The sequence below is a fragment of the Jaculus jaculus genome, chromosome 2 (assembly GCF_020740685.1).
Source record: "Jaculus jaculus isolate mJacJac1 chromosome 2, mJacJac1.mat.Y.cur, whole genome shotgun sequence".
NCBI lineage: Eukaryota > Metazoa > Chordata > Mammalia > Rodentia > Dipodidae > Jaculus > Jaculus jaculus.
Genome location: NC_059103.1, coordinates 9,574,155 through 9,595,414, shown reverse-complemented (window position 1 = coordinate 9,595,414; position 21,260 = coordinate 9,574,155). Strand labels below are relative to the sequence as shown.

The 21,260-nt window shown below is 53.5% G+C and overlaps 2 protein-coding genes across 4 annotated transcripts; both read left to right on the top strand.

Moving 5' to 3' along the window:
- Positions 1-135: 135 nt before the first annotated feature.
- Lrch4 (leucine rich repeats and calponin homology domain containing 4) lies at positions 136-18,336 on the top strand. Of its 3 annotated transcripts, none has more exons than XM_045144112.1 (18): positions 136-396; positions 4,753-4,897; positions 5,038-5,164; positions 5,350-5,455; positions 13,637-13,773; positions 13,876-13,988; positions 14,105-14,204; positions 14,466-14,556; positions 14,649-14,725; positions 14,806-14,867; positions 15,439-15,564; positions 15,686-15,754; positions 15,867-15,970; positions 16,081-16,158; positions 16,324-16,409; positions 16,543-16,680; positions 16,766-16,843; positions 17,983-18,336. In XM_045144112.1, the coding sequence occupies exons 1-18, from the start codon at positions 177-179 to the stop codon at positions 18,112-18,114; spliced, it is 1,989 nt and encodes a 662-aa protein (XP_045000047.1). In that variant the 5' UTR covers positions 136-176; the 3' UTR covers positions 18,115-18,336. The 3 variants fall into 3 exon arrangements, with proteins under 3 accessions (XP_045000047.1, XP_004666368.2, XP_045000048.1); XM_004666311.2 differs by lacking the exon at positions 17,983-18,336 and adding an exon at positions 17,115-17,698; XM_045144113.1 differs by lacking the exons at positions 16,081-16,158; positions 17,983-18,336 and adding an exon at positions 17,115-17,698.
- On the top strand, positions 18,255-19,829 carry Sap25 (Sin3A associated protein 25). Its single transcript, XM_045142837.1, has 6 exons — positions 18,255-18,266; positions 18,443-18,610; positions 18,678-18,849; positions 18,934-19,025; positions 19,108-19,413; positions 19,496-19,829. Exons 1-6 carry the CDS (start codon positions 18,255-18,257, stop codon positions 19,775-19,777), a joined length of 1,032 nt encoding a protein of 343 aa, XP_044998772.1. The 3' UTR covers positions 19,778-19,829.
- Positions 19,830-21,260: the final 1,431 nt, after the last annotated feature.

Genomic DNA, 21,260 nt, shown 5'->3' with positions numbered 1-21,260 from the left:
CCTCCTCGGGGGTTCTGATTAGCTGCTTCCAAAACATGTCAGGATCACGATTGGTCCGCTGTGTCTCTGTCCCCGCCTCCTCCCCCTAGAGGCGACTACGGCGGCTCGAAGGAGGGGGAAGGGAAAGGAGGGACGGCGGGTCCCGTCAGTCAGGCAGCGGGAGCCGCCGGGAGCGGATGGCGGCGGCGGTAGCGGCTCCACTCGCCGCCGGGGGTGAGGAGACAGCAGCTACGATCTCCGCACCGGGCTCTTTGGGTTTACCCGGGAATCGCAGCGCAGAGCGAGCCTTAGAGGAGGCCGTGGCTACCGGGACTCTCAACTTGTCTAACCGGCGCCTGAAGCACTTCCCCCGGGGCGCCGCCCGCAGCTACGACCTGTCAGACATCACCCAGGCTGGTGAGCGCGCGTCGGGCTGGGGAGGGTGGTGAAGTGGGTGGACTGCGATCTTCATTTGCATAGCCCCACCCCCACGCGCTACCTTCCTCGCCTGTGAGTCGGGCCCACCCCCCCTTTTCACCTGGCAGAGTACTCGCCCCTCGGGATTGGCATAAGCCTGCGACGACCACCCCCCTTCTCCCACAGGACAGAGATCACTCCTCATTGCTTGCACCGGATGCCCTGCGGCATGAGACTCTCCCTTTATTTGCATATTGCGCACCTGTAGACTTGGCCCCGCCCCTCACCTGTTTGGCTTATTTGCATGATCTTCTCAGAATTGGCTTGGATCATTCCTTAAAGCAGCACCCAACGACTCTATAATCAACCCTTTCCCTACCTCCGCCTCAGCTCAGAAGCCCTCGACCATCTCCCTTCCCTTGGTCACCCCTAACAACGGGATGTTTCTGGTGACTTTAGCCTCGCCCCCGCCCCCCCTCCCGACCCTTCCTTCTCTACTCTGCTTCACTCAGCCACTGAATGAAGGGAAAGAAGTATATCTCTTCCCCTAACTTTTTTCCCCCTTACTTTCTGCCCATTATCTTTGCCTTCCTGCGCCTTCTGTGAGGTCATTGTGGGGCCTGTGACCTCACAGGAGCCATAGAATTCCCATGTCAGTTTCTGCTTTGCTCTGGAGGAAGGACAGAAGGAAATTGTATCTGCTAGCTGGGAGTGCTGGCCCCCTGGAGACTCTCCTTCTAGTTCCCACCCTCAGGATCCCTCTAATCATACGCCCTCCGCCCTAGCGTCTGCCCAGGATCCCTCTAATCATGTCCCCTCCGCCCTAGTGTCTGTTGATGGTGGGGTACAGGTGAGTCAGGCATCAGCTGCTCAGGAGGCAGACTGTGACCTTGGACTGGCAGCTGGGGGTGTGGACAGGAGAAAGGACGACTGCATTCATTCCGAGAGCCCCACCCAGTCTGGGCTGAAGTGTGAGGGGCCTCCCCTTATGCCCTCCATCTTCAGAGTGAAGGACTTGAGACTGGAGGGAAGTACAGGTCTCCCGCGCCAGGTGCCTGCCCACCTGTAATCACTCGGGCTGGCTGGGCACAGTGTTTCTCCGTACAGTTCTGGGGAGAACCAGTCCAATCCTCTCCATTTAATCTTGTCCCCGCTATGTGGTCGAGTGAGTTCTGGGAATGGGTGAGCCCCGCAAGCCATTCCTACCCGTCCCAGGTTCCCTGCAACCCCCAAGCTCCAGATTGACCTCAGCAGCTGTGTGACACTGGCCGTCTGTTCTCTGTCCCCTCCCCCTTGCTTGTTTTTTGACAAAGACCAAATGTTTTTCTTTACTTCCTTAGGGCTCTGTCTCAGTGAGTGGACTCTTGGGGAAAACTACCAAGAGCTCCCAGCCCCTCCCGGCTCCTGCCCCCACCCAGCCTCCTCCCTCAGCATTCCGGCTCAGGGTGCAGCCTGGGCTCCTGTGGGTTCATTTGTGTAGTGAAGCGAGAACATCTCAGCTTCCTGAGAACCCCTCTCTGCACCTCAGTCCCTTCCCTTCAGAGCTCAGGTTCTAGGCCAGGTGGGTTCCACCTTGGCTGGGTCTCTCTTTTCTCTCTCCCCAAGCAGGGTGCTCCTGGCCTGGGGTGCAAAGAGGAAGTGACAGAAACAGAGTTGCCTGGTACTCTGCCCTCCAACCTAAACAAACTGTTTCAGCACTGGGCTGCTGGGTCGTTTGGCGTTTGGAACCCCTTTCTGTGTTGCGGCTCTTTCTGAGTGTCGTCCCTGTATTTTTCCTCTGTGCAGGCCACTTGATACCTACCCCTTGAACTCTGTTCCCTGAGCCTACTAGTAGAGTTCTGCATGGGGGAGGGCTGCTGTCAAAGGAGAAGTGTAGCTCACTCTCTCAGAAACCACATCCTGTGCCCCTAGGCCCTGCCTCCTCCAGTCTGGGTTCCTTTCTGCCCCCCCCCCCGGGTTTTGCCCCTGTACCTAGTACCCTGCCCCAGCCGAGTCTCTGCTGTCTTCATTCACACGCACTGGCACACACATGCATTTGTGGGAATAGAGGAAAGAGGCAGGTGTTGGGCACTGGGCACCAGTGGGAGGACCAACTACAGTCCTCCCACCCTCTCCAGACTGCCTGCCTCTAGCCAGGTGTGTCTGTGTGCTCCAGGGCTGGGACAGGGAGGACGGGGAGAGAGTGTTCCTGGGGCATATGGCTGTCATCCCCTGGGAGGTATTCAGCCCACCAGCCACAACCCCATGGCTTGTTTTCACTCCATTTCCTGTCACAAGATACATTTCCTTGGGGGATATGTCCCAGCTTCCCCTCCTCTTAGCTTCCCCTCAGAGAAGCTCATCAAGTCTGTTGCCTGGGACTTCCCCTAACAGGCTTGGTTCCCTCCCAGTGCGTGCTTAGCTGAGCAAACAGAAACAGACTGGAGGGAACTCCAGGCCTGCCTCCTGGCACTTGGCATTGCCACAGCAAAAGAGCCACAGCTTAAGATGAGAGGGTATATGTAAAGAGCAATTCCCCTTCCTTCCCTACCTCTCCTCTACTGTGCCCAAGATATGGGCAGTGGACCTGAGCTCTTGAGGCCTAGGTCAGAGAGGCCAGAGAAAGGCTGCTGGGTTAGAAGATGGCAGGCAGCTTAGCTTTGCGGCAGGGCGGCCCCGCTGGGAGAGACCTGAGGACTTGGGCTCCCAGCTCTGGTCCAGCCTTCTGCCTTTCCCATATCTAATCCTTGCAGAGTTTGAATCTCATAGTCCGTTGGTCCTGCAGCCTAGTGAAGACCTCTCCAGTGTCCAGGACTTAATCTCTAGAGCCTGGATATATTGTGTCCTTGGTTTCTCCCTCATGCTGAAAACAGGTTGAGGTTGGGCAGAAGGGTTCTTGGAGTGCCTACTAGTTTTCTGTATTATCTCCTTACCCTCCTAGTCTATTTCCTTTCTCTTCTTTTCAACCTCTCTTCTTTTTTTGTTGGGGATCAAAACCAGGGCCTTACGGATTCTAGGACCATTGAGTCACACCCCCAACCAGTTTTCTTATGAGCACAGCCTCTTGCTATCTTTGGCCTTTGGCCTCTTCTAGCATCTCGGAACACAAGGAACCAGTTACAGAATCCAGCCACACTTCCAGCAGAGCACTTCACTTGTTTTTGGTTTTTCTCAAGGTAGAGTCTTATTACAGTCCAGGCTGACCTGGAAATCACTATGTAGTCTCAAGATGGCCTCAAACTCATAGCAGTCCTCTTACCTCTGTCTCCCGAGTGCTGGGATTAAAGGCGTGCGCCACTATGCCTGGCTGGCCTTTTTTTTTTTTTTAATGAGATTTTTTTTTTCATTTTTTAAACTTATTTATTTGAGTGTGTGTGAGAGAGAGAGAGAATGGGCACACCAGGGCTTCCAGCCACTGCTAACAAACTCCAGACGTGTGCACCCCCTTGTGCATCTGGCTAACGTGGGCCCCGGGGAATTGAGCCTCGAACCAGGATCCTTAGGCTTCACAGGCAGACACTTAACCACTAAGCCATCTCTCCAGCCCTTTATTTATTTATTTTTTTAATGAGAGAGGGAGAGAGAGACAGAGACAGAATTGGTGTACCAAGGCTTCCAGCCACTGTAATCAAACTTCAAATGCATGTACTACCTTGTGCACCTGGCTTTCGTAGAACCTGGAGAGTAGAACATGAGTCCTTAGGCTTTGTAGGCAAGCGCCTTAACTGCTAAGCCATCTGTCTATCCAGCCCCACTTGTTTTTGTTTTGTTTTGTTTTGTTTTGTTTTTATTTATTTGACAGCAACAGAGAAAGAGGCAGAGAGAGAGAGAGAGAATGGGTGCGCGCCAGGGCCTCTAGCTATTGTAAACGAACTCCAGATGCATGCGCCCCCTTGTGCATCTGGCTAACGTGGGTCCTGGGGAATCGAGCCTTGAATCGGGGTCCTTAGGCTTCATAGGCAAGCGCTTAACCACTATACCATCTCTCCAGCCCCTCCACTTGTTATTTGAGACAAGAGTCTGGCTATGTATACCCCTGAATTCTCAGTCTGTCTCATCAGTCTCCTGATGGCTTAGCTTATAGGCAAGTGCCACCTCTGTGAATTTAAAGGTGGTATTCATAGTCTGTCCACACCCTCACAAACCTGGCTTCTTTGGCTCAGGACCCAAGACCTTTGCCTTCTCCTTGGCTTTTCTGATTAAGTTTGGAATGTGCTGTACTTTGCAGAAACTTGTATCTGTAAGGAACCAGCATTTCTGGGCTTGATTCTTTAGATCACCCAGGGGTTGGGGAGCTTGGAGCTGGCTCAGGGGACAGCCAAGGTCCCCTTGTTCAGGGCTGGGCCTTTCCACAGCTCTGACACTTGCTTCCCCTAGACCTGTCACGGAACCGGTTTCCCGAGGTACCTGAGGCAGCGTGCCAGCTGGTGTCCCTGGAAGGCCTGAGCCTCTACCACAATTGTCTGAGATGCCTGAACCCAGCCCTGGGGAATCTCACAGCCCTCACCTACCTCAACCTCAGGTAGCGGGGAGCTTGTCTTACTGGCCTCAAAGGCCAGTACTTAGTACCCTGAGTAGTCTTCCTGGTCCCAGAGAACAGGGTAGTTAGTGCTAGGATGCCATGCCTGGCAAGTGAGCAGCCTGCGTTTCTCCCCTCCACAGCCGGAACCAGCTGTCGTCGCTGCCATCCTACATCTGTCAGCTGCCCCTGCGAGTGCTCATTGTCAGCAACAACAAGCTGGGAGCCCTGCCTCCTGACATTGGCACCTTGGGAAGCCTGCGACAGCTTGTGAGGATGGGGAAGGGGCTCAGAAGAGGGACTGCTGAACCAGGCACCAGGGACCTTTTGGGGACGGCTGGGGAGAGAGAGGCAGGAAGCACTGGGGAAAGGCTTGGACTAGAGACAAGAAGTTGGAGACAGATGGGAGGTCTTTGTAATGATCCTGCTCTTATGGGCTCCTTCCCTGATTGCAGGATGTGAGCAGCAATGAGTTACAGTCCCTCCCCGTGGAGCTGTGTAGCCTCCGGTCCCTGCGGGATCTCAATGTTCGGAGGAACCAGCTCAGCGCCTTGCCTGAAGGTAAGGAAAACACCGTAGCTGGGCGGCTGAAAACCAGGAAAACTCATTTCTGACAGTTCTACAGCTAGAGACCAAGCTGCCAGTGTGGTCAGGTTCCGACCCTCCCTGGATTGCAGACTGCCACCTTCTCACTGTGTCTCATCTAGCAGAGAGAGCTCTCTTTGATGAAGGCGCCAATCCTACTCACGCGGGCTCCACCCTCACGACCTTAATTACCACTCACCAGTCCTGCTTCATAACACTGTCACTTTGAAGACTAGGATTTCAACATAGGAATTTGAGGTGGGCACAAGCATTTAGTCCAAAAATATGTCCCTACCTTGGAGAAGTCACAGGCAAGAAATCTTCAAGACGAATCCCGCCTGATTTGCTCAGCATTTTGCCCTGTTCAAAGCAAACTGTAAATGGCTTTATTTGCTTTTGACCATGGCAACCCTTTCGGGCCTGAAAAGGCATGGATTCCTAGCACTGCTTGACAAATGAGAACAGGCTTGGAAAGGGAGGGAGGAGAGCAGGTCAGCTGTCTGTAGGCTGTCATAGTTGGAGGGGCCTTCAAGGTCAGCCAGCATCACCACTCACCGTAGCCGCAGGTCCTTCTGAATCAGGAAGACCTCGTGTTAGAGCCCAAGCAGCCCCATTTGTGAGCCGACTGTGATGTGCTGACACTTGCTACCCTCTGCGTGAAAGCAGGCACACCTTGTACTCAGCCCTCATTGCTCTGTGTGTGTGTGCTTCCTGTGTTCCAGCCGAGGGCCAGGTACATGTGGCTGGTGGGACTAAGCTCCAAGGCCAACTCTCAGCCGTTCATGCCTTACTGGGGAGAGACAGCCATTGAAGGGGAACTTTTTTTTTTTTTTTTTAAATTTTTTTTTAATTATCTTTTTTCTCAATTTTTATTAACCTTTTACATGATTATAAAAAATATCCCGTGGTAATACCCTCCCTCCCCCCACTTTCCCCTTTGAAATTCCATTCTCCATCATATCCCCTCCCCATCTCAATCAATCTCTCTTTTATTTTGATGTCATGATCTTTTCTTCCTCTTATGATGGTCTTGTTTAGGTAGTGTCAGGCACCATGAGGTCATGGATATCCAGGCCATTTTGTGTCGGGGGAGGGGAGAGCACGTTGTAAGGAGTCCTACCCTTCCTTTGGCTCTTACATTCTTTCCGCCACCTCTTCCGCATTAGACCCTGAGCCTTGGAAGGTGTGATCGAGATGTTACTCAGTACTCCAGTCACTTCTTTCCAGCACTATGATACCTTCTGAGTCATCTCAAAGTCACTGCCATCTGAAAAGAGAAGATTCTCTACCCAAAGGAGAGTAGTGTTAACATAAGGGTATAAATATTAAGAGAAGTGCTTACTGGGCAGTTTGATAAGCATAGTATATACATTTTTCCAGACATCAGCAGATGTTATACTCCTAGGGCTCATGACTATCCCTGTTTTAAGTTTTCAGTATCAGGGATGTGTTTCCCCCCCCATGGAGCGGGACTCCAGTCCAGTTGGAGAGCAGTTGGTTTCCACCATGACAGATGTGCCACTGTTGCACCCGTTGGCTCATTTGGGCTGGCTGGCCAGTTATAAGGCTTGCAGTGTCCACTGCTGAGTATCCAGAGGGGGAACTCTCAAAGCAGGATGCCTGAGAGCTGGGGGTGCCAGGGAAGAGACAGGGCTCTGCTGAGGGAGCCTGAGAAAGACCTGTCCCCAGAAGCTCAGGCACAGCCCCAGCTGATTCTGGAAGAATTTGCCACCTGTCTTCCAGGCAGGGAAGCACCGTATACAAAGCATGGAGGTGGGAGAAGAGCATGGCTCCAGGCTGGATGTGGTTAGAAAGGGAAAATAGGGTGAGGCAGGACGGCCATGAACTTGGTTTTGAAGAACAAAAAGAGTTAGTGCTCATCCATTTTCTCTGCCTCGTTCTACTCCTTTCTGCACCTGATCTCTTCCTTACAAGTCAGTTAGATGTCTTGAATAATTTTTCTATTACAGTAACAAAATCCCTGATTTGGGTTTTTTGACACTGGGCTTTGGGTAGCCCAGGCTAGCCTTGAACTCCTGATCCTCCTGCCTCTACCTCCTTGGTGTTAGGATTATAAACTTACCTGTTTCAGGGCATTTTGGTAATGGAACCCAAGGCTCTGTGCATTGGTAGGCAAATACTCTGACAATTGGGCTACATCCCCAGCCCTGTTTTTTTGGCTTTCTTTTTTTTTTTTCTGAGACAGGGTAACCCAGGCTGGCCTGCTACTCATTATATATACCAGCCTAGCCTTGATCCTCTTAGCCTCAAAGTGGTGGGGTGTTACATGTGAAAGCCACCATGGCTGGCTTGAGGACCAAGTAATCTTGGTTTTTCAAAGGAGGGTCTCACTCTAGCTCAGGCTGACCTGGAATTCACTACGGAATCCTAGGCTGGCCTTAGAGCTCCTGCTGATCCTCCCACCCCTGCCCCGAGTGCTGTGATTAAAGGCCTTCACCACCACAACTGGCTCCAAGTTACTTTAAAAAGTCTTATTTATTTATTTATTTGAGAGACAAAGGAATATGTATGGGGGGAGGGGAAGGGGAGAAGAAGGGCATGCCAGGTCCTACAGCCACTGCAAATGAAATCCAGACACATGCCACCTTGCACATCTAGTTTACTTGGGTCCTGGGGAGTCAAACCTGGGTCCTTTGGCTTTGCAGGCAAGTGCCTTAACTGCTAAGCTGTCTCCCCAGCCCTTCAAGTAATTTCCAAAGAACAGGAGTTTAATTGGCTCATGGCCCGGAGGCCAGGAAGTCCCAAGGGCTCGGTACCAGCAGATGCTGTGCTTGTGCCACTTCTGTGCATCTGGCCTCCATGGGCCCTTGAAATTGAACCCTGGCTGGCAGGCTTTGCAGAGCAGTGCCTTTAACCACTGACCATCACCAGAGCCCCAGTGAGCGCCTTCTTGCTGCATCAGGACATGGAGAGACCGCTGCCTGGTGTGACAGAGCTCTTGCTTTATAACAGAGCCCGGCCAGATGTTCATTAATCCATGAGTCCCTCCATGGGTTAGCTCGTTCATGGGGGCAGAAGGCTTTGACCCAGTTACCTCCAAGTGGCAGTGTGGTGACTATGTTTCTTTTTCTTTCTTTCTTTTTTTTTTTTGTAGGGTCTCACTCTAGCTCAGGCTGACCTGGAATTCACTAATTCACTATGTAGTCTCAGGGTGGCCTTGATCCTCTTACCTCTGCCTCCTGAATGCTAGGATTAAAGGCATGTGCCACCACACCTGCCTATTTTTATTTTTTTGAGGCAGGGTTTTAACTCTAGTCCAGACTGACCTGGAATTCATTCTTTAGCCTAGGCTGGCCTTAAACTTATGCCAATCTTCCTAGTCCTCCTCAGTCCTGTGACTATAAGCATGAGCCACCATACCTAGACTTTTTTTTTACAACATGTATTTGAATGAGGGATTATAGTAATTTTCCTACCCAAGCATTTAGCAAACAAAACAGTTCATACCCACATATACAGTAAATTAAAGTTGCTAGTAAAAAGGTCATAGTCGGAGCTGGGCATGGTAGCTCACGCCTTTAATCCCAGCACTTGGGAGGCAGAGGTAGGAGGATCGCCATGAGTTCGAGGCTACTCTGACAATACATAGTGAATTTCAGGTCAACCTGGGCTAGAGTAAGACCCTACCTCAAAGTACAAAAAACATTGCTGGAGTGATGGTTTAGTTAAGGCATGTGAAGCCTAAGGACCCATGTTTGAATCTCCGGATCCTGTGTAAGCCAGACACACAGGTGACACAAGCGTGAGGTCACACATGTGTACAAGGTGGCACAAGCATCAGGAGTTCATTGCAATAGCTAGAGGTCCTGGTGTGCCAAGTCTCTGTCATTAAAAAAAAAAAAAAAAAGGCTGGAGAGATGACTTAGTGGTTAAGGGCTTCCTGTGAAGCCTAAGGGCCCCGGTTCGAGGCTCGGTTCTCAGGACCCATATAAGCCAGATGCATAAGGTGGTGCATGCATCTGGAGTTTGTTTGCAGTGGCTGGAGGCCCTGGCATGCCCATTCTCGTCCTATCTGCCTCTTTCTTTCTGTTTGCACTCTCAAATAAATAAAAAACAAACAAATATTAAAGAAAGAAAAAGGTCAAAGTGATGGCTTAGCAGTTAAGAGGCTTGCCTATAAAGCCTAAGGACCCAGGTTCAATTCTCTAGTACCCTCTTAAGCCAGATACACAAGGTGGCACATGTGTCTGGAGTTTGTTTGTAGTGGCTAGAGGCCCTGGCATGCCCATTCTCTCTATCTGAATCTTTCTCTCTCTTAAGTGAATTAAAGAAAAGTCAAAATGAGGCCCAGCATGCTGGCACATGCTTGTAATCTCAATACTTGGGAGGTGGAGGCAAGAGAATCAGACAGAAATTCAGTCACTCTCAGCTACATAGTGGGTTAGAGACCAGACAGGGTTACTTGATACCCTGTTTAAATAAATAAATAGCTGAGTATGGTGGTGCACACTTTTAATCCCAACACTTGGGAGGCAGAGGTAGGAGGATCATTATGAGTTCAGGCCAGCCTAAGACTACATAGTGATTTCCAGGCCAGCCTGGGCTTGAATGAGACCCTACCTCATAAAATCAAAATTGAGCTGGAGAGATGGCTTAGTGGTTAAGGTGCTTGCCTTAAGACCCAGGTTCTGCTCTCCAGATCCCATTTAAGCCACACACAGAGGTGAGGCAAGTGCAAAGCTGCACATGCCCACTGGGTGGCACAAGCGTCTGGAGTTGGATTGCAGTGGCTGAGCCCCTGATGCACCAGTTCTCTCTCTTTCTCTCTGTCTCTCTCTCGCTCTCTCTAAAAAAATAAAAATAAAGCCGGGCATGGTGGTGCATGCCTTTAGTCCTAGCACTAGAGAGCCAGTGGTAGGAGGATCATTGTGAGTTTGAGGCCACCCTGATAATGTATAGTGAATTCCAGGTCAGCCTGAGCTAGAGTAAGAAGATCCTGCCTTGAAAAACCAAAAAATAAATAAATAAAAATGAAAATATAAAAAAAAACAATAAATGAAAGTGAAATAAATAGTGTTACTTATTAGTTAAGATCACTATTGGTTAAAAATATTCATATGGGCTGGAGAGATGGCTTAGCGGTTAAGCGCTTGCCTGTGAAGCCTAAGGACCCCGGTTCGAGGCTTGGTTCCCCAGGTCCCACGTTAGCCAGATGCACAAGGGGGCGCACGCGTCTGGAGTTCGTTTGCAGAGGCTGGAAGCCCTGGCGCGCCCATTCTCTCTCTCTCCCTCTACCTGTCTTTCTCTCTGTGTCTGTCGCTCTCAAATAAATAAATAATTAATTAAAAAAAAAACATTTAAAAAAAAATATTCATATGACATCCTTAAAGAAGTACATACAAGGGCTGGAGGAGATGGCTTAGCGGTTAAGCGCTTGCCTGTGAAGCATAAGGACCTGGTTCAAGGCTCAATTCCCCAGGACCCACATTAGCCAGATGCACAAGGGGGTGCACGTGTCTGGAGTTCGTTTGCAGTGGCTAGAGGCCCTGGCACACCCATTCTCTCTGTGTCTCTCTCTCTGCCTCTTTATCTCTCTGTCTGTCTTAAACAAATAAATAAAATAAATAAACAAAAAAATTTAAAAAAGAGAAGTACATACAAGAGTGGATATAGCTCACTGGTAGAATGCTTGCTTTGCATACGTGAGGCTCTAAGTTCAGTCCCCAGAGAAATGTTTTGTTGTTGTTTTTAATTTTTTTTCCTTTTGTTTGTTTTGTTTTTCAAGGTAGGGGCTTGCTCTGGCCCAGGCTGACCTGGATTTCACTATGTAGTCTCAGGGTGGCTTCAAATTCACAGTGATCCACCTAATTCTGCCTCCCGAGTGCTGGGATTAAAGGCATGTGCCACCACACCCGGCTTTCTTTTCTTTCTTATTTTTTTGTTTACTTTCATTTATTTATTTGAGAGCAACAGATGGAGAAAGAGGCAGGCAGATAGAGAGAGAATGGGTGTGCCAGGGCCTCCAGCCACTGCAAACAAATTCCAGATGCATGCGCCCTCTTGTGCATCTGGCTAATATGGGTCCAGGGGAATTCAGCCTTGAACCGGGGTCCTTAGGCTTCACAGGCAAGCACTTAACCACAAAGCCATCTCTCCAGTCCCAGCTTTTAAAAAAAAAAAAAAAAAAAAAATTATTTATTTACTTGAGAGAAAGAGGCAGACAAGAGAGAATAGGTCCACCAGTGCCTTCATCCACTGCAAATGAACTCCAGATGCATGTGCCACCTTGTGCATCTGGCTTATGTGGGTCCTGGGGGGTTAAACGGGGGTCTTTTGGCTTTGCAGGCAAGTGCCTTCACTGTTAAGCTATCTCTCCAGTCCTGTTGTTGTTTTTAATACAGGATCTCACTCTGGCCCAGGCTGACCTAGAACTTACTCTGTAGCCCCAGGATGCCCTTGAATGCAGAGTAATCCTCCTTTCTCAGTGTCCCAAGGGCTGAGATTAAAGGCACCACTATGCACCACTATGTCCAGCTAAAATTATTATTATTGTTGTTTGTTTGTTTCTCGAGGTAGGGTTTCACTATAGCCCAGATTGACTTGGAATTCACTGTGTAGTCTGAGGGTGGACTTGAAGTCATGGTAACCCTCCTATCTCTGCCTCCTGAGTGCTGGGATTAAAAGCATGTGCCACCACACCTTACTTTATTTATTTATTTGGTTTTTCAAGGTAGGGTCTCACTCTAGCCCAGGCTGACCTGGAATTCACTCTATGTTCTCAGGGTAGTCTTGAACTCACGGTGATCAGCCCTACCTCAGCCTCCTGAGTGCTGGGATTAAAGGCATGCACCACCACGCCCAGCTTTTAAAATTATGTTTTAAAGCATTATTGACTTATTTAGTTGTGTATATATGAGCATGTGCATGTGTGTAGAGGTCAGAGGACAACCTGAAGGCGTCTTTCCTCCCACCTTCTTTTGTGGCAGGGTCTCTTGTTTCAGTAGTGTGTGTGCCCAACTAGCTGGCCTTCGAGCTCTGGGGTTCTTTTGGCTCCACCTTCCATTGCCATGTGCACACTGGGACCCAGATGCATGAGCCACTTTGTATGTGGGTGTTAGGGAGGGTGAAACTCAGATTGCAACTGATGAGCCATCTCCCAGCCCTGGGGATTAAGTTTCTAACACGTGAAATTGGACTCTTTCAAACCATAGCAGTGAGGGTGCAAATAAGTGACCTGTTCTCCCTGGGCCAGAAGAGGTCCAATGAAGATGCCCTGTGGGTACCAAAGAGCAGTGAGCTCCGTGAGCCCAATGTGCGTAGGAAGAGTCATAGAGGAGGCAAAAGGAAAAAGGAGTTCCACTTTTTAAAAGAAATTTTATTTATTTATTTGACTGAGAAAGGGAGAGAGAGAAAGGGAGAGAGGGAAAGAATGGGCACACCAGGGCCTCCAGCCACTGTGAACAGACTCCAGATGCTTGTGCCCCCTTGTGCATCTGGCTAACATGGGTCCTGGGGAATTGAACCTGGGTCCTTTGGCTTTTCGGGCAAAATGTTTTACCACTAAGCCATCCCTCCAGCCCAGGAGTTCCACTTTTACAGAAAATGTAAGAAAGGGCCCAGAAGTTGAGGGTCTTCCTGGAGGGGAGAGCAGTAAGGTGGGAAACAGGAATAGAGCCAGATCGTGAAAACTGGCTGTTGGGCTCCAAGGCCGTGTATTGTTTATTCCTGGTCTAGGGCTGCCAGTAGTCCAGACTCTGGAAGTTAGCAAGAGTCGCTCTCCCTGTAGGGAATCTGCCCTGTCCAGGGCACCAGGCTTAGCTAGCACAGGGTACTAGATGCTGTTGGGCAGGATGTACCCACCCTCAAGCCGCTCTGGCCCCGTGGCAGAGGAGGGTTTGGAGCAGTGTTGTCAGTTTGGTTTGTCTTGTGTTGATCACTTGAGGATGAAGGAAGGGTTACAACGTGGACGGACAGGTGGGGCTAGGTAGGAGCTGAAGGCCAAGTAGGCCTAAAGGTGGCTTAGCAAACATGAATTTGATATGGGGGTCACATGTGAGTGGGATGAGGATCTGGGCCAGAGCTGGCGCTGTGATGGAGCCAAGCCAAAGGTGATTGGCCAGTGAGAGCAGAGAGCCAGAAAGGTAGCGCAAGGCCCCAGGCTCAGGCTGCTCCTGACTCTTCCCTCCCCACCCCCAGAGCTGGGGGACCTTCCTCTGGTCCGGCTGGATTTCTCCTGTAACCGTGTCTCCCGCATCCCGGTCTCCTTCTGCCGCCTCAGGCACCTGCAGGTTATTCTGCTCGACAGCAACCCCCTGCAAAGCCCACCTGCCCAGGTAAGGTGTGGGGGGGGTGGGGGTGCGTGGACGCTGGAGACAGATGATGTTCAGCAGGATCTGGGGAGCCGATTCATTCTCCTGTATGTGCCCTTTGCACAGATCTGTCTGAAGGGGAAACTTCACATCTTCAAGTACTTATCAACAGAGACTGGGCGGCGTGGGGCTGCCCTGGGGGACCTGGCCTCTTCCCGCCCCCCAAGTTTCAGTCCCTGGTAAGGCCCTGTGGGACGTAGAAAGGAAGCCCCTTCCAGGGACCCTCTAGTTTCCTGTGGGGATGGCAGGGGTACTGCCAGCATGGAACTAACCAGGCTTTCCTGGCTGTCCCCAGCCCTGCAGAGGATTTATTTCCGGGTCGTCGGTACAATGGTGGGCTGGACTCTGGCTTCCACAGCGTGGACAGTGGCAGCAAGAGGTGGTCTGGAAATGAGGTAAGACCCTCTGTCCAAGAATATTTGGAGATGTCAGCACTGGGAGGGAACTGTTGTGCTAAGGACCATTCACCTGGTGCCTGTGAACATCAGTGACAGAAGGGTGGTAGGGCTCTTCCTTCCCTCTCCCCACTCTCTTGAAGAGGCTGACTGAACACCAGACCCATTTCAGTCCCTCCCAGAGTCCTGCAGGCCTGAGCCCCCATGGGCTCCATCCCTGTGGAAAACCCATGTCCCGTCCCTGCCTTTTTGCCTTGATAGTCCACAGATGAATTTTCGGAGCTGTCATTCCGGATCTCAGAGCTGGCCCGAGAGCCTAGAGGGGCCAGAGAACGGAGGGAAGATGGCTCTGGTGAGCAGGGGAGTCTGCCCAGGAGGGTGTGGTATGGGTGCAGGTCTTAAGGTCCCCACCTGCTTATTCGCTGGTGCACTCTGGCCTTGTAGCTGACGGAGACCCGGAGCAGATTGATTTCATTGATAGCAATGTCCCTGAGGAGGACGAAGAGCGAGGTGCCACCGAGGTGAGGAGCCAGCCATCCAAGAGCGGGCCCTGGCTGGACGGGGTCAGGCCTTTCCTCAGCCCCTCCTGTTCTCTCTTCAGGAGCAGCCACCACCCGCGTCAAGCGTTGTGGCAGGGGATGGGGAGAAGTCATCAAGCAGCAGGTACTCCACCCTTGAGCACCCACTTCTGTCTGTACTTGCAGCCCTAGGGCTTCTTTATTTTTAATTTTTTAAAAGATTTTTTTTTAAAAAATTATTTGAGACAGAGAGAGTCGGGGGGGGGGAGAGAGAGAGAGAATGGGTGTACTACCAGGGACTCTAGCCACTGCAAACGAACTCTAGATGCATGTGCCACCATGTGCATCTGTTTTGCATGGGACCTGGAGAATTGAACCGAGATCCTTCGGCTTTGCAGGCAAACGCCCTAACCACTAAGCCATCTCTCCAGCCCTTAACTTTTTTTTTTTTTTTTTTTGAGGTAGGGTCTCACTCTAGCTCAATCTGACCTGGAATTCACTATGCAGTCTCAGGGTGGCCTTGAACTCATGGTTGATCTTCCTACCTCTGCCTCCCAAGTGCTGGGATTAAAGGTGTGCACCACCACACCTGGCTCTTAATTTTTTTTTTTAATTGACAGCTTCCATAATTATAAACAATATCCCATGGTAGTTCCCTGTCTTACCCCTTCTCCCTCCTCTTTCTGTGACAGTCTCAATCCCTTGTTTTCTGTCAGGCGGGAGGAGCCAGCAGGGGAGGAGCGGAGGCGCCCAGACACCTTGCAGCTGTGGCAGGAGCGGGAGCGGCGGCAGCAGCAGCAGCAGCAGCAGAGTGGAGGGTGGGGCGCCCCCAGGAAGGACAGGTGAGGGCCAGGGCTGGGGCCGCTGCTGCACGATGGGCCCTGGAGATGCGCAGGTGTGAGTGTCCACTCGACTTCTGGGCTTCCTTGGTCTGTGGCCTGCCTGACCCATCTCTCCTTCCAGTTTCCTGAAGCTGGGGATCAGGACTCCCGGGGGAGGTGCCGCTCCCTCATCCACACAGAACGCTTGCAGGTGGGTTTCTTCCCTGAGACCCCCCCCCCAAATCCATGCACACAGATGCGTGCAGGTGGGTCTCCTCTCTAAGGTCTCTCCCCACTCCCATGATTCTCTTCTGTCGCCTCAGTGGTCCACCCAAATCCAGTGCCAGCCAACTGGGAACTTTAGAGGTACAGGGAGCCCCTGCATCTGCCCCTACTTCTCAGGAGTTCCCTCCTGCATCTGGACCAGGTAGGATGGGGACTGTCGGAGGAGATGTGTCAGGAGATGGGGTGGCCTGAGGGAAGAGGGACACGGAGGGGATGCCTCTTACCTGCCCCTGGTTCTGGCCCTCACGGCAGCACCTGTTCCCCGGCCACTGGGCTCCATTCAGAGACCAAACAGCTTCCTCTTCCGTTCCTCCTCGCAGAGCGGCTCAGGTGAATCTCTGTCTCCTCCAGCACTGACCTCGGCCCTCATGTCTTGGGGAGGGGGGAGGTTGTCCCTTGTGTAGAGGCAGGAGGTATGGGTTCCAGACCCTGGTTTCTGGCTCCAAAGTCATTGCTTTGTGGCAGAGATAACCCATGCCCTTCTTTCCCTCCTAGGCCCTTCCTCACCAGACTGTGCCTTGAGACTTCGGCCATCTCCCCAGGTTCCAGATGAGAAGGAATTAATGTCTCAACTACGCCAGGTGGAGCAGGGTGGGGGATCCTGTGGGAACACTTTGCTCAGACCCCTCTTTCCCACCATGGTACCTGCACTGAGGTGAGAAAGGGGCAGATTTGAGGTCCCTGCTAACCTACCTGTCCCCTCCTGTGCCCCAGGTCCTTGAGTCACGGCTGCAGCAGTCCCTGCCCGAGGACCTGGCTGAGGCTCTTGCCAACGGGGTCATCCTCTGCCAGCTTGCCAACCAGCTGCGGCCCCGCTCCGTGCCCTTTATTCATGTGCCCTCACCTGCTGTGGTCAGTGGGCCCAGGGGAAAAGGTGAGGATGGGCTCCGGCTCCTGTTACCTCTCCCTTACCTCTTTCCATCTTCCCCACCTCCAGCCAAAGCTCAGTGCCCTCAAGTCTCGGAAGAATGTGGAAAGTTTCTTAGAAGCCTGTCGAAAAATGGGGGTGCCTGAGGTATGAGGGCCATTCCCTGTTATAGAGGGTGGCGGTGTCTGGGCTCTACTGAGCATTGTGCATGGGGAGTGGGGTTCACCCGCAGGGGTGTCTGCTCTGAGGAAGACATCGATCACCCCGTCCTGCCTGCACATCTGTCTCCCTGATCTGCATGTCTGCATGTTGGTGTGACTCTGGGCCTGGCACGTGAGGGCAGGGGTGGGAAGGACTGGGGCTTCTGCTGACATCTTTGTCTTTGTCCTTGTCCATCTGCCCTGCCCTCCCTTCTCAGGCCCACCTGTGTTCGCCCTCGGATCTCCTCCAGGGCACCGCCCGGGGGCTGCGGACCCCACTGGAGGCTGTGGTGCGGGTGGAGGGCACAGCCCCCGCCCCCGCCCCCGCGCAGCCCTTCTCGGGTCTGGCTGGCTTCGTCTTTTTCTACGTGGCCCTCATGCTGCTGCTGCATGTCCTCTGCACCCGGCTCCTGGGCTCTTAGGACTGAAGTCGCCCTCCCCTTATTTATAGACTTGCCCTCCCCCACCGGTGGTGCCTTCAGTCCCTGCCGAAGACACTAGTGTGCCCTCTCACAAACACTGACCTCAGAGGCCCCACTCTAGTACCCCAGGCCCTGCCGCCCCGCCCCTGGCCCTCCTTCAGTAGCCCCTCACCCTGTCACTGCTGATGGTGCCTTCATGTCCTCTCCCACTCACCCTCTGTCCCCCAGAGGGGTGGCAGGAACCTGGCTCTTCCCCCCGCCCCCCACTGGCTGCTATGGGGGGCGTAAATTATCTCTGTTTTGTAGAGAGAACTCTATATTTGTAGGAGACATGGGCCCAGGACGGGCCCCTTCTCTGTGTATAAACTGTACAGACCGGCTGCTTCTGTGTACGCGTGTCCTTGTGCTACGGTCAGGCCCGGCCCTTGCTGCCCCCTTCAGTTGCGTGTCAGTCTGCCTGCGCCAGCGTTTCCCTCTGGAAATGATGGGCCTTCCCAGCCTTGGTCCCTTGTGTAACCCCCCTTCTGTTACCTGCTAATGGCTTCCCTGTGTCATCTGTCCCCAGCGTGGGGGGGGGGGGCAGTGTCAGAAACCCCCCCTTCACCTGCCTCTTAGCTTTACTCCAGGAAACCAGGGGAAACTTAACCTGGGCCCCTCCCCCCAGGAGTCCCTGTGCCAGCCCCACCACATCTTGGAAGAGGAGGGGGCCCCGGGAAGGGGCCTCCCTCACATCGCTGCTGCCCTTCACGCACTGCTGGAACGGCCTTGGGGTGGAGGCAGGGGCCCATGGCCCTAGCCACTGCTCCACCCCGCCCTGGGACCAGAAGACGCCTGGGCCTTGTCATTAACAAGGACTTAGAGCAGAGCCACAGTGGCCTTGGGCGTGACCCTAGGCCTGGGCGTCGCCTTGCCCTTGGGCTGCCACAGGTGCTTCCAATGGTCCGGGAGGCGAGCCCGGCGAGGTTGTCGCGTCAAGCACAATAAAGAGAAGCCCGAAGTCCTCCGGGTTGGGCGTCAAGTGTGAGCGTGTTTGTGGGAGCGCGCGTGGCTCGGGGACCTGGGTCGTGCGCACGTTGGCCCGTGGTCCAGGCTCACTTCCGGCGCGGGTCGGCTGGGGGCGGTAGGGGTCGCGGGACGCCCCGCCGCCAGGGGGCGCCAGCGGGCGGGCGTGGCAGGAGGCGGCCGGCGGGCGCAGGCGGCGTGCCCGAGGCGGCGCGGGCGTGGGCACCGACGTCCCCCCCGACGCAGAATGTGGCCCGGGCCGCGGGATCCCCCGGGCGCCTCGGCGGGAAGTGACGGGGGAGAGGCCAGGAGCCCCGGAGAGGAGGCCGTCGGGGGGCCGGCGGCCCCGCGGGACAGGTGAGCGAGCCGTCCGCGCTGGACGGGGGCGCGTCGGCCCCGCGGGGTGGGTGCGGTCAGCCATCCCCTTCCTGCAGCCCACCGCCCCGGGCCCTCAGCCCTCGTGGTTCCTGGAGAAGGCAGCAGCTGCAGCCGCCACCGCCGACCCCGGAGCAGACCCCGGAAAGCCCAGGTAGTACCCCCCCCGGCTCGCCGCCTGCGCCCCCGGCTCCCCGCGCACACACCCGCTCTAATATCTCACGTCCCCCCGCCCCAGCTCCCCTCTCTGCCCAGGAGGAGGTCCCCTCTGCCATGACCCAGCTGCCACCCTGGGATCCCAGCTACCAGGCCCCACCTCGGCGGACGCCGGTGAGTTGGGGGACCCGTGGCCGAGACGGGAGGAAGCGCCCGGAGGAAGGCCCCAGCCGCCGACGCCGCTGTCTGTGTGCAGGAGAGCGGCCGCGGGTCAGGCGCGTCTTTCTCTGGCCGGACACTGTGTCATCCCTCGTGGCCTATGTATGATGCCTGGGGCAGGAGGGAGCAGGCGTCCCAGGACGCAGGTGCCTCCTCTGGCCCTCCTGGGCTCACCGGGGATGCCGCCGCCGCCCCCGGGAGCAGCGCAGTGAGGCTGGCGTGGGACCCTGAAGCTCTGACCCTAGGCTTCCCCGTGGTGGGCGCCGAAGATGTCTTTCTCTTAGACCCCCTGTTGCCCTGTGGACAGCGTATCCCCATGTATCTTTCTAAGCCCCCTCAGCAGGTGAGAGCCGCCATCCCCTTCCCTCTCCCCTGGCACACCTAGGGAGACGCACTGACACAACCCTCTCGCCCTTCTCCCTCAGGCCATGGGGTCGCTGAAGCTGCAGATCCCGCCCCCCATCATGTCCACCTGTGTGCGCCCCTCCCCATCACCTGGCTGCTCCTCCACCTGGCTTAGTGAGTCGGAGATAATTGCCCTCCGTGGCTTGCTGCAGATGAGCCAAGGGGAACCAAGACCCAGCTCCCCAACATCTACCAGCTGCAGAGACCCCGATTCTGACCACCTGGCTCCCAGCGATGGGCAGAGCTGTTCCGAAAGCGCTGACCCATCTCCCACACATATCCCCGACGCCCACCATCCATAGCCCTTTCTCCCCCAGGCTGTCCTGTTGACAATAAATCGGTTGGTTTGGGAAACAGGCTGCGTGTCTGCCCCAGGTGACCTGTGGGGAGTGGAGGCAGGGCTGTGTCTTCTACTACTGTGCTAGCCATCCCTCACATTTGTGTTTTTGTTTTTGTTTTTCGAGATGGGGTCTCATTCTAGCTCACTCTGGCCTGGAATTCATTCTAGTCTCAGGGTGGCCTCGAACTCACAGTGATCCTCCTACCTCTGCCTCTTGAGTGCTGGGACTGAAGGAGCGCGGCTTGGCTCACAACTCTTACTCTTTGGTCACTCCGAGCCGCGGGCTGGGGAAATCCATTAACCTAAAATAAGACAGCCAGGAAGCAGAACACCTTTAATGGGTGGGCCAGTGTTCACCATAAGGGCAGGGTAGTGCTCTAGGAAGCAAAGATTTGTTCTGCTCTTCCTCCCCACGCCTGGGAGAAGGAAACATTGTATAAACCCAGAGGAGACTCCCTCAGGGGGGACCACTTAATCCCTGATGCTCTGCCCTCTTGCCCTGGGGTCTAGATAAGGTTGGGTGGAGGTTGATGTCTGGCTGCTAATGTGTGCAGGAATGGCGCTGCCCTAAAGATTGAAGGCATGATCAACATGCCTGGACTCAGAATCTGATTTTTTTGTGGGGTGTAGGGGGGGTGTTTCGAGGTAGGGTCCAGGCTGACCTGGAATTCACTATGTAGTCTCAGGGTGGCCCTGAAATCACAGTGAACCTCCTACTCCTAAATGCCACACCCGGAAGATAAGATCCAATTTTTTTGTTGTTGGTTTTTTGTTTTTCGAAGTAGGGCCTTGCTCTAGCCGGGGCTGACCTGGAATTCACTATGTAGTCTCAGGGTGACCTTGAACTCATGGCGATCATCCTACCTCGGCCTCCTGAGTGCTGGGATTTTATAAAAGCGAGCGCCACCACGCCCTGGCTTTTTTTCTCTCAAATAAATACAAATGGAGCTGGGTGTGGTGGCACGTGCCTTTAATCCCAGCACTCAGGAGGCCAAGGTGAGGTAGGAGGAGTTCAAGGCCACCCTGTGTGTGTGTGTGTGAGCGAGAGAGAGGGGGAGAAGACAGGGCCTCCAAAGGCTGCAAACAAACTCTAGACACATGCGCCATCTTGTGTATCTGGCTTATGTGGGTCTTGGGGTCTCCAACCAGGGTCCTTTGGCTTTGTAGGCAAGAGGCTTAACTGCAAAGCTATATCTCCAGTCTGTAACATTTAAAAAAATATTTAATCATTTGAGAGCAAGAATGGGCACACCAGAGCCTCTAGCCACTGCAAACAAATTCCAGACACATGTGCCACCTTGTGCATTTGGCTTTACATAGGTACTGCGGAATCAAACCAGGCTCTAGGGCTTTGCAAGCTAGTGCCTTAACCACTGAGCCATCTCTCCAGCCTCCTAGTAACTTACTTTTGCTGTTTTTTTTTTCTTTTCTCCCAAGGGAGAGCC